This window comes from Emydura macquarii, unplaced genomic scaffold, assembly GCF_026122565.2.
Source record: "Emydura macquarii macquarii isolate MOO-44397 ecotype Brisbane River unplaced genomic scaffold, CSIRO-AGI_Emac_v2 contig_1043, whole genome shotgun sequence".
NCBI lineage: Eukaryota > Metazoa > Chordata > Testudines > Chelidae > Emydura > Emydura macquarii.
The window spans coordinates 8,523,693-8,536,249 of NW_027131180.1; the positions used below are offsets into that span (position 1 = coordinate 8,523,693).

General features: G+C 38.8%; 1 protein-coding gene across 23 annotated transcripts in view; it reads right to left on the reverse strand.

The window, feature by feature from the left end:
• Positions 1-12,557, reverse strand: part of DMD (dystrophin) — a 1,854,857-nt gene that overhangs the window by 1,306,195 nt on the left and 536,105 nt on the right. For 22 of the 23 annotated variants that reach the window (XR_010919130.1, XR_010919131.1, XM_067545076.1 and 19 more), the window contains one exon: positions 7,085-7,257. Coding sequence is in view for 21 of the 23 variants with exons in the window: in XM_067545076.1 (XP_067401177.1) it covers positions 7,085-7,257 (173 nt within the window). In the remaining 2 variants the exon portion in view is untranslated. Of the gene's footprint in view, positions 1-7,084; positions 7,258-8,039; positions 8,221-12,557 lie in introns of those variants that run through there. The other variant, XM_067545078.1, reaches the window with a different exon arrangement.

The following is a 12,557-nucleotide window of genomic DNA, read 5'->3' on the forward strand; positions in this document are numbered from 1 at the left end:
TTCAAACTGATTTTCCATATCTCCTGGGAGTTACAAAAAGTTGGCTTTGCAAAAAAAATATTTTATATAAAATTGAAATCACAGTAAAATAGTATTTCTAAAACCTTTCTGCTTTCTGTATGGGATGTTCTCTGATGTGTAGAATGCTAAGTAAATCTATTTCTGTTGAATTATATTTTAAAAATATGAAAACTCAGCTAAATGTCTGAGCTCTGGTGGGACACAAAACAAGAGCCTGTAGTATATTTTAAAAAATAGTTCTCCAGAACAAGAAAAGGGCTTGATACTTTTAAAGGGAAAAAATCTAGTTGTAAATATAATAGGCTGCCTTTCATGTGCTATTGAAATAATCATGTAGTACCTGTAAAATGTTTTTAATGGATTACTGTTTTATTCCAGAAAACTAATCTTAATATTATTCCATAAAAATATCACAAGGTGAATTTTTTTAAAACCAAGTGAAAGAAAATTGAGTTTAAAATGATGGCACTTCAGTAATGATATATATGCCTAACTCCCATTAATGTCAATGGGAATTTATATGAATACTCGCAGTAAAAATTCCTTAAGGTTTAAGTTCCCTAAATATGTCAGGTATTATGGGATATCTTCTTTATTCTTTTCTTGTGGTTTCTCCACCTTTGTGCATAAGTACTGTTCCAATCCTGTCCTTTGCTGTATAAAAAACTAGATGCACATTGGCCATTCTGTTTCAATTCATTACCATGCTGTGTTTTCCACCATTGAGTCAGCCTTTCTCCTGACTACCTGGGTGTCACTTCCAAGGAATAAGCTTCAGAGGACATCTTCATATGATGATTGTTTGTTTACATTAATATAAGGAACATCACAGCAGGTTCATGGTTTGCTGAATGGTTAGTGCTTGATTTTCAGCAGAGTTGAGAACTCAAAATTCCAGTCAATGGGAACTGTTGCTGCTCAGCAATTTTCAGGTGGGAAAAGCATACTTGCACCTGTATGTGTAATGAATCCATGCCTGAATATGCAGAAAGACAGTACGATCAATGGCAAGGCTTGAACCCAAGAGGACCTACTACAGCAAAAGCAGGAGACCCTACCACGAGGTGAAAAATGGTATATTTAATTATCAGATTGTAGCAGTCTGAATAATCTGGAATCTGACACTACAAAGATCTGATCACATGCTTACACACATATATTAGGTAGTTTCCCACATGAAGAATTTCTTTATATGCAGTGTGGGCATGAATTGATATTCCCTATGCAGAAGATAAAGTCCACTTTTTTAACATCGAGGCCACAGATGCTTGTTTACTAATGGACTCTGAAAGAGAAACAGAGAATGGGATAGGTCCAGGGAAGGGGGAGGGAGAAAAAAAGAAAGGAAAAGCCCAGAGAGAGGGGATGGGAAAAGAGAGGGATGGCACAAAGCACGTTAGGGAGGGAAGGAATGGGATAAACCACTGAAGGAGAAACAAATGGGATGGGCTTGATGGAGAAAGATAAATGGAATGTGGCAGTGGGAAGAAAGACAATGGGATGAGCTGAAGGGGAATGGGGTGGGGAAGATTGAGATACCAGAATAAGATGGAAAGATGAGAAAGAAAATGAGTGAGAAAAATGGAGGGGCAAATGGGAATGGAGAGTGAATGACAATAGCTACCAGAATTTCAGGGAAGAGATCAGAAATGGAAGAGAATGGCCAGAAGTCAGCATATGGGGAGGATAAAGAGGCTTCACTCACAAGTGTTGCTCTCCTGCTTGGTCAGCCTGTTATTCCACACACAGAATGTACAAAAAATAATAATAGAGGGAACAATGGTTGAGATCCAACATCCCTCTGACAGCTCAGCTGCACCTACAGCAAACTGCAGGGTTGATGGCCTTTTCATGAAGACAGGAGAAATCCCACACCAAGAATATTTTTCTTCAGTTACTACACTGGTCCTTCAGAATATTAAATGACAATGGTTGAAAGTGTATCGGGAAATTGGCTGTGTGCTCTGGGTTGGCAATATCATCTAATGATATAACACCAAGGCATAACGCTAAATAGTGAGAGTCCAAGGGTCAGTTACTTTAGCATTTATGGCTTGGAGTAGTGTCACCCCACGATGAGAGCAGAAAGGAAGGTAGGAGAACGCAGGCCCACCCTACTCCATTGTGTTCTGACCCAACACCCTTCAAAGCAATAGTCCCGGTACAGGGCCTAAGAGCTGATGCTCCCTGGGTTACTTCCTACCGTTGTTCCAGTCCCTCTGGCACTGACGATTCATCAGCTTCAGCTCCTGCGGTTGATGAACTTCCAGTGGCTTAGCTATGAGGTTCAATCCCAGCACAATGGAGTCCTGGTGGTTTCCTGATGGGAAACTGCTCCACACAACTGCTCTCCTCTGTGGTCAGGCTGAGCAGAGTTTCTTCTTTTTAAATGCGCCCTCCATTGGGAGCATGCCCAGCAGAGGCGAGGGGTGTGGCCTCTTGGGTCCACAGCAGTTCTTTAACTCTCGCTTCACCAATGCAGGGTTGATACATCCCATCACACAGATAAAAAGGCCATTTTAGTTGCCTCTTGAATACTTGGTTAGTGTCAATGCTACCCAATCATTAAAGATGAATTGACTGGTTTAGGGTGACTCTTCACGCAGAGATCTTGCCTTTCTTGCTAGTCTGCCCCATCTCCTAGCATTTGAAATGGTAGTTTTGCTGACTTTATGCTGTGTAGCCAGGAATATGATTATCATCCCTTGCACCTGCCTGTTGGCTCTATTGTTAAATAGCCTTCCAGCTATTCCTATCAATTTTGATTAATCACATGCATTTGTTTTACAAGGATAGATGATTCATCACCATCATCATCACCATCAATTACACCTTTACTCCCTTCTGGGATGATTTTGGAAATGTGCACAATTTATGAATTGTGTGTGAAATTATGAACACTTAAAACTTCATTTTAATTAGAAGGCTGGTCTTTACCCCCCATCTTGAACTGGAATTCCAGAGAGATGCTGGCACAGGACAAACAATACAAGGTAATAAAACTTTGATTATCCAGGTGAAAAAAATGACTGCTGTCCAGGGCAAACTAGTTTTTCAAGACTCAAATCAGGGAGGAAGTCACCTTGGCAACAACTTCACCTGGTAGAGGTCACTTGTCACATACTGAGGCTGATGAGGGAGGCACCCGACAAAGGAAACTGGAAGGTTATAAAAAGGTGTTCTTTGAGGCCCTTCTTCTTCAGCTCAACAGGAGGGAGAAGCAACCCAGCACCTAGAAACCAGTGAGAAAAGGGATGCTGCCCACCTTCCTGAACGAAGATGAACAAAGAGAAGGGACATTGCATTTAGGATGTTTCTTGTGTTCTAAATCATCTGTACTCTCGTGTGACTTACGTGATTAAGTCAAAGAGCAATGGTGTTAGAATCTGTGCAAAGTGTCTGTCTGTGTTATATGCTTTACAACTACCAAGTGAGTCACTGAAGAGATAAACCAGAGGCTCACACCTTTCAATGGGAGTCTGAAAGCTTATGTATTTAAACTACAAGTGAGTCTGAAGAGTCTGCACTGAGCACAGGGCATAGGCAGCTGAACAGTGGGTTTCAGCTCTCAAGATGGAGTGCTAGACAGACGACCTGGACCCTGAGACATGCTTAGGGACCCCAAAGACAGCAGCAGTGGCTGGACTCCATTCAGGTTCTGGAGGGTAAAACATCTGAGAACCCATCAGATGGTTACCCTCACAGCAGTCTAGCGAGTGGCAGAGAGAGGGCGCTAGAATCTGTGATCTCCGTTCCCTCCTTGTTGCACAGCACAGCAGCCTCATAATTATGAGCAGTTGTATGTTCAAATTCAAGGTGAGGCAAACTCTACATCTAAACATGGAATAATTGACAGGTCTTTCTATTCAATTAGTGTATTTTTAAAAGATTGTAAAGGGATAGGTGTTCTTTTGTTCAACTGTAGTAAAAATCAAAATAAATAAGTATGAATGGTACAGTCACTTTCTTCATCTGATATTCTGGCCCTATTATTCTTTGCCAACTACAGTTGTAGCATGTGAAGATCCTTAGTTGTACTCTAGTATTCAACTTCCAAAACACCCTTGCCACCTCCATCACAGTAGTTTCTACATGACTTTTCATGCCAAAGCCATACCCTGAATCAAGAGGATTTGAAGAGTGAATAAGAAGCTGGAAACGAAAAGTGTTACTTACTCACTAAAAATAAAGTCCTGATGCTGCAAAGAATTACTCATGTACTTAACATTATGCACTTTAAGTAGCATAACTGAACTTAGTGAGGCTACTCAGAGTGCATAAAATTTAAAAAGGGCTTAAGTCCTTACAGGAGGTATAGACAAATGTAACCTTGCATGAACTTTATCTTATTTCCTGATTTTTGAATATTTAATGTGACTTTCATGTTCTCTTCACACAATGGAATTGTTTCACCATTGTGTTCTTTTAGTTTTATTCCAGTGTGACTCTACTGAAATTAAAGTAAACAGTTTTACATCACTGTAAAATTTGAGTAATGCAGTGGAGGATCAGGACCAGTAATGCTGTACTATCATTTTCTTTAAAAAATAATTACATGCATGGGATTATTCTCCATGATGTGAAGATCATCTCTCACATATCTAATTGTATTTACTGCAGACTAGTTTCCTTCTGCAGACCTTAGCAGCTGTGCTTCTTTAATCAGTGTGAAGGCCTAATTCTGTGCCACTGAAATCAATGGGAGTCAATCAATCCACTGCCACAGACTGTGTGTGAGATTTGGGGCAAACAACAGTCTCTCTCTGCCTCAGTTCCTGATCCGTAAAATAGAAATAACGGAATTTCCCCACATCACATGGATGTCCCCACATCACATAAATACATTAAGAAGATTCTGAGGTGCTCAGTTACTAAGGTAATTTGGGCCATATAAGTACCTGATAGACAGATAATTTTGCCTTTAGTGGGACTAGAATTAACCATCAACGAGATGAGGCTTGTTGATGCCTATGGCACAATTTCATTCCTATATATGAGCCAATAAGATTGAAATCCTATATGAAATGAAAGCAACAGAGTAAAGGAAAGGGGAAGAATGAGCATAAGTGCTGAACAGAAAGACAACATTTAGAGAGAAATGGCTAAAAAGAACAGTGGTTATTGGCTAAGGAAGCGAATACTACAATTTGTCCAAAGCTAGCGTCAAAGACAGGCATTGAAGACGAGCCTATTGTTGGTGCACTTCCCCCTAGAAAGAAGTCTGGAGCAATGATCTCTTTAGTTTTAAAAATAAAAATAGGAGAAGAAAATCTTCTAAGAAGTTCTTGGAATATCTCCCACTGGCCTTTCCATTCCTCTCATTGGCAGATGTCTGGATTTTCTCTGCTGTTTCTCTGCTACTTTTCCACATTCGCCTGTTTAAACATTTGTAGTTTTATTTCAGAACAAAGGAAAACACATCTGGTCTGCAACCTATGGCGGTGATGACTGCCTGCACTTTTGCTGCAGTGCGGTCAGATTAGTGCTGGATTGTGCTGGTTGTTAGATGGTGCTAACTTCTTACAGACAAGGCCTAGTGTTCACTGCTCTCTCCTTATTGCCTGCCTCAAGCACCTAAATAATAAGTTGAGTCTTACTGTGTTGATGTCCCCTCCCTCCCAAGCCTAGAGACAGGCTGTGCGGTTGCACTGCATTCTTTCTGCCCATTTACTATCGCTGCTACTCCAGCCATAGTCTGAAACAGAAGTCTATGCCCTTCTGCAGTGGGCATGTGGACCACAGCATGTGTATAATCATTTGCAGTTCAGTAAAGTTCAATTTCACAGGACTGGAAAATATCACAATTATATTGCAGATGACAGTACTTAAATGTTGAAATGAAACTCTGACTTCTAAAACTTGTATTACAAACTTGTTAATATTGCTTTATTGCATAACTTCTTAAATTTAATTTTAGGGGAGTCAGCATGGTCTGGTGAGAGGCTAGAGAGGCAAATCCTCCTTCTCGAACTTCATGTTTAATATTAGATAAGCATCTATCTTGGTCTACTAATTTCTCTATCTGTGAAATGGGGATCACAATACAAGGGACTTGTGAAACTTAGTAAGTCTTTATTATTAATTTCTTGGAAATCTTCAGATAGATGATGCTAACGAAATGCAAAACATTAACTGTTCCCCCCTCAATCAAATAATCATGTAGCCTTCTTATAGTAACTGTCATCCAAAAGAATCCCATGGTACTGTACAAAGGCTAACAGATGACTTTAAGATACAACAATATGCGAGACAGCGCACAAGCATGCACAGAATATCCAGGGGGCAGGTAAAGGTTTGTTGGTATGAATCTGAGCTGGCCACATTATTCCTAGATGACAAAGGCACAAATGAGTTCCAAAGGTGATCTCAAGAAAATGGCTGAACAATCTTTACATCATACCCTATTCATGTGGTCTATAAAATGTGCATGACAGAACATATTATATGGAACAGTGTAAAGGGTTCATTGCCATTGACAAATGTTTTTTTTAATGGCTCTATTTAGATTTTGATGTTCCTACTTCACTTTGATAAATGGGCAGTAGAAGGATGAGCCCCAAGTTTTCCATTGTTTTTGCTTACCTGGAGGAAGCTTTTTACAAAGATAAGTTAACTGAGTTGCAGAACATTGGCTTATACAGCAATGGCTATCTGTCGCCACTGCAAGTTCAACTTTCCCCAACAGTTACCAAGCATAGTGACTGTAGTAATGAGGGAGGGATGTGTGTGAAAGAAAGAGAAAGAAAAAACTAACTATGAAGGATGTGGGGGCTGCCTGTAATATTTCATTACTATTTTATATGCTGTTTGCCTGACTGTTATTATGTTGTGTGCTATATGATTATAAAGGGTTAATTCCAGCAGAGAGACAACACTTACACAGGAAAGCAGACAATAGCTTCTGTAAGCCCCATTTCCCGATATGTACACAGTGTCATTCATTTTGAAGTTTTACCTCTGACGCAACAAAAGTAGTTTAATTCTGCACAAAATAAGGCGTTGTTTTAAAACAAACAATCATCTTAAAACTATTTGCTAAAATGATACAGGTTGGTTTTAATACCTGTGACTGTGGATGAGTGCATTGAAAGCCAATCCATCAGACCAACTACTGGTGAAATTGATGACATTGACCTGTGGGTAATTGCGAGTTGACTGGCGGACCCAGCTCAGTAAGATCTTTTCACTGTTTGTCTGTTGCAACCCAGCCATGATGTTTTTCATTACATCTTTGACCTGCATTAGGAGACAGAATTTCATCAGCGGTTGAACTTATTTATTAAAAGCAAACTCTTTTCTTGATCCAAATAAGCACCGATTCTCTTATCCTTAAGCTTAAAGTGATAAAGAATGGGGTCTCATAAGTAAATAATTATGAGACACAATTGACACCATCATATAAAAGTAGCAGTGAAATCTGACTTTGCTGAACTGACCAATTTTGACTCATTTGTTGTCTTTGCTTGTATATTCAATATATTCACCACTATGACAACATAAGAATCTAGTTACTGGATATAAAAGGCACATTTTGGGCATGAGTTTTGTATTGAAAACATCAAGGGAGAGTTATTTTCTTTTTTCTTACAAACATTTTCTTACTTACAAGGATAAGTTCAAAGGCTGGTTAATCAACAGGGTGCATTTTCCATTTGGTTCTTATTAACACTGTTAGCACTGGAATTTTGGCATTAACATTAATGAGTGCTAAATGTGCCGACTAGGTACATAACAGTATGTTATACTAGAATATAAAGGTACAATTAAGAAATATATACACTGTGGTATAGCAACCCCCCTTTGGTCTCGCCTATTGGCCACAGTCTCCTTTGGCAGGGGGGCCTGTGGTAACTCTGCCCCAACCTGGACCTTTGGATCTTCCCCTCAGCACCTCCCTCGCGGAGCGTTTGGTGCAGGCCTTATTTCAGGCCTGGGGGGAGTCCTTCAACCCCACAGGGGAGGGGAGGGGAGGGGAGGGGCGGGTAGTCCCAATCAGTGTATGTGGCCCAGGGAGGTACCTTTCTGTGACTCCTTCTCAAGGCTGTAGAGGTGGTGGTAAAGCCATGGAGGATTGGAGACACTGGTCCTTCCTGCAGGCTGGGGTTGGGGTTTTCCCTCTCTCTGCTTCTCTGGCTGAAGAGAAGCACTATCTCCTGGTCTGAGGGAGTCTCTCCTCCACAAACCTTCTGGCAGCTGCATTCTCTCCTTTGTCCCCCACCCTTTAGGGAAGGCAGGGTTTAAGTAGAACCTGGAGTGGCCCTTAATTGGATCCAGATGTCTCTAATTGACCTGCAGTAACCTCTCCTCTGCCTGCAGGGAAAAGGGCCTTTAGGATTCTAGGACTCACATACAGGCCCTTGTATACCCTTTTGTAGCCATCTGGCCTGACTTTACCACAACACACAAATAAAAAGATAAATATGTACATTTAAGCAGTGTCGTACGTGTTGTTTTCATGAGTGATTTTTGCTACATTAATTATGAATTGCTAATCATATCCCATTCTGATCAGAGGGTCAGATACTCAGGACTCCCTCTGTTATTTCACTATAATGACAATTCTGAGGGCTTCCCAAAGGACAATACTCAGTCTGATTGATAGGTTTTCAGGCTGAGCACATTTATGTTTTTCCTAGTCACTAGTAATGAATGTGGCTAATAGAAATTTCTATTAAGCAGTGCCTAACATTGTGTTATGCTGTTTTTAAGGGAAGGTTTTTGTTTTGAAATATGTGTGCTCTCTGTTCAACTATGTCTGTTTCCAACCAGTGTTAAAGATCTACTAGAATAAAGGACTAAATATACAAACTGGATGTTTATAACTTGTCCAATTATCCACCTATTGTTTCATTCTGTACTCTTCATCAACAAATGTCAACTGAAGAGTAATTTTTAGATTTGAAACATTTAGCATGCATTATCATCTCCAATCTGGTGACAATATGGAACTGCCTGAATTTGAGGGAGGGAAAAAAAATGTAAAAAAAAAAAAAAAAAAAGACATCCAATAATTGCATTTCAAAAACATGCTCACTAATCAAAGACATACAGGTTCTACAGTAATTCTAGATAAATATATCAGGTGCTATTTTATTATTCTTCCCCTGATATGGTTCAGTCTGGACTCAATTTATCTGAAAGATATTATGTGAATTCAGCAAAGATGAATTAAAGGAAAAAGTGTAATTAATGTAAAAGGAGTAAGCACTATTTAGAGGTAGCAAACATTTGTGATAAGGTTCTGTTATGTTTTCCCTCATGAAGAAAGGAGCCAGTGAACGTGAGGGACAGCAGGGACAAAGAGGTAACAAGTAAGGTAACCAAACATATCCATATTTATTACTGAAACAGGCAGGATTTATTCTTACATTTTTTATGCAATGAGAATATGCAGAGCTTAGAGAAAACATGAATTTCTGAGTGAAGCTACTTGTTTTTTCAGACCTCTGGGATGCATGCTGCCCCAGGAGCACACATCACATGTGATGAGGATTTTTCCCCAACTGGAGACATAGTTTAATTAAAATTGTTTTATTTAAATCCATTAAAACTCATATGGACATCAATTTAAAACTGTTTTTTCTGCTTAGCTTGTCCTGTAATTTTACAATAGTAAAATAAACAAATATAAATCAGATTTAAAATTGATTTAAGAGTGTCCACACGTACAGTTGCACCAGTTTAACTAAAAGGATTTAAACATCACACCTTTAGTTAACTAAGTGTAACTCTGTATTGACAATACAGAGAACATCAGATTCACTCCCCCATAAAAGAGGAAACATTTACATGTGGCTACCTTTGCAAAGGGTCGATTGGCTATTATTTAAAGTTGTGTCCTGACTGCTGCTGAATAAAACAAGATTAACTCAGTAATAGGATCAGATGTAAGGCTAAGCTGTAACTTCGAAATCCTTATTTCTTGATGCTTTAACAAGATACATACATCTGGTGTCATTATGCTGATCTATCACAGCATTCATATGGAATCAGGTATGATGTTGATTTGGGCACCACAGAGATGTGAACTTTGGTATCAGTGCACGTACATACTGAATGTGAAATGCTACTGAAGACAAAAGTCAAAGGGAGTTTTGCCACTATCTGACCAAGATTTTACCCACTGAAAAATCATTTTAAATCACCACATTTGGCACCATTCTTTTTACTGATTAAAGTTGCTTTGCCCCTGATGAAAGGTACCATTTACATGACCTTTGATAATTCTAGAATAAAGTGAATGGAATTAAGCAGGGCTCATTTTCTATAAAAAAAAAATTTTGAGATGGCAGTTTAAACTGATCATCTCTAAAATCCTTGGACTGGATTCTCTATGTCCTTGCAGTTTGTGTAGTTGATTGTATCAGCATAAAATGGGTGTAAAATGATGCCAAATCAGAATAGCAGCATTTTACACTCACTCATTTTGCACTGCTATAAATGCTTACAGAAGATGCAGGGCAACAGAAAATCAATCTTGTACAGTTTAATCCTATTTATACCTGTGTCTGGATCTTTTGAACTTTTAGGTACTGTTTTAGCATGCCACATTGTAGGCAAGTACCACAATAGTGTGCATTTGTATATTTCAAAAAGACCAGATTAGACATTGGTTTTCTTCGATTTTTTTTTTTTTTTTTTTTTTTGCTTTTTTTAAACTTTTGAATCCATGTGCTGAAGAAACAGGAAAAAATATCTTTTTGATTGTGCATGTATTGATTTCAGCTTCAAAATGAAGATTTGTCTCTGAGTACTACTGATATCTGCACACATTTGAGAAACGAGTATACAATACTACTCCTGGCAAAATGAGCAAAGACTCTGAATGAATGCAGAAATATATAGGAATTTAATATTGTTTTATTCAGTAGTTTATATTCGCACATACATCTTGCATTTTATTTGATAATTGTATTTGGTTTCCATTCAGGATTCTACAATCTGATACCTTCTTTACAATCATACCACCACTTAAAGGGATTTTTCTTCCACTTAACATATGGAGGATATATACTCTAGCTTGATTAGCATAATAGAGCTGCATACATTTTTTAATACATCATATTTTAGAATTTTTTCAAATTATTAACCAAGTAACATTTTAATTTTTTCTCAATCCCATGCAGTCTGCCAACTGCCTGGGACACTGACTGTACTCTAACATTTTTCACGTTATACTGAAAATATTTGGACTATAGGATTTTTTTTTAGTAACCATAATCTTCAGTTTCTTGAAGAAACTCCTGGTGGCCTCAGGAGTATGAGGACAGAAATGCCCAACTGCCAGTTAAAAGAATATATGAAATCCTTCAAAAAAAGAGGCACTCTTTGCGCAATAGTTTCTTGTGATTTAATTGAATACATAGGATTTTATACCTATGGTTGCAGCTCACATGGAACTGAACTGTACTGTTGCATACAGATCATGAACCCACGTCCTCCAACGAGATGCACTCAGGCCCATGCCCAAGCCCAGAAACTTTAAGGATCTCCCCACAAGGACTAGGCAGAGCTGCTTGCATGAGTCTGTTTACAGGATTGAGAAACCTCTTTCTGAATACAATTTGTTCTTCCAGAAGAGTTACAATGATTTTTTGCTATGGTTTAAGATCTCTAAAGCATGCTTGTTGAGTTTGTTTTATTTTTTAAAGCGAGGGGGATCACTCAAACTGAAAGTTGGTTAAATTAATTAAAAAACAAAACGGCGCACAGAGTTTATAACATGCAGTCTTCTTTTTATTTAGAGAGACTCTCTCTGCCAGGGAGAAACAGCTAAGAAATTAAAGAAGATTAAAGATAAAGAAATTTTGCTTTTGTTTAATAGTTAATGTGGCACTGAGATTGGGAGAGAGAGCTGTGACCGCAAAAGTGCAAAGAAGGGGGAGACCTGAGAAAGGACTGGATCATCAAAGTTAAAGATGTAATGGATTCAGAAACATATACATTCAAGAGCTTTTGCCAAGACTGAGCACTACACCCTACTGCTGCAATGTGAGAGAAAATTCTAGTGAGAATCTGGAGAGTAGGATAAGATAAGAAAGAACAGAAATACCACATACAATACTGACAGTAGACAGACTGTTGTGTGACACCCAACAGAGGTAAAAGTATATATATGAACAAGCCAACTCGTTTCTACTGTGATGCTCAAAAGCAGGTCATCAGTTAGTCAACTGCTTCTCTCAGATCAATGTTTCTGATGCTGACCTATATTGTCTCATTAGTTCCTTCAGGTTCCCCACCTTTTCCATCTGTTTATGGTCACACACATAGACTGTAAGATATTCATGTCAGAGAATGTCTTTGTTGTAGGTTAAGCATAGTGCCGGCACAACAGGGCCCAAGCCACTGGGAGCTACTAGAATGCAAACAGAAACTTATAGAACAGTGAAACCAGCACTCTCTCCAAGTTGTGAGTAACTGGAGGACCTTCCTCCCTACTCACTCAATTTATACATTGCAACTAAACTCCTTCACCTTTCCTCTCCTGATTTCTTATGCCCATTCTTTCCCCCAAATTCTTGCAAAAATACTTC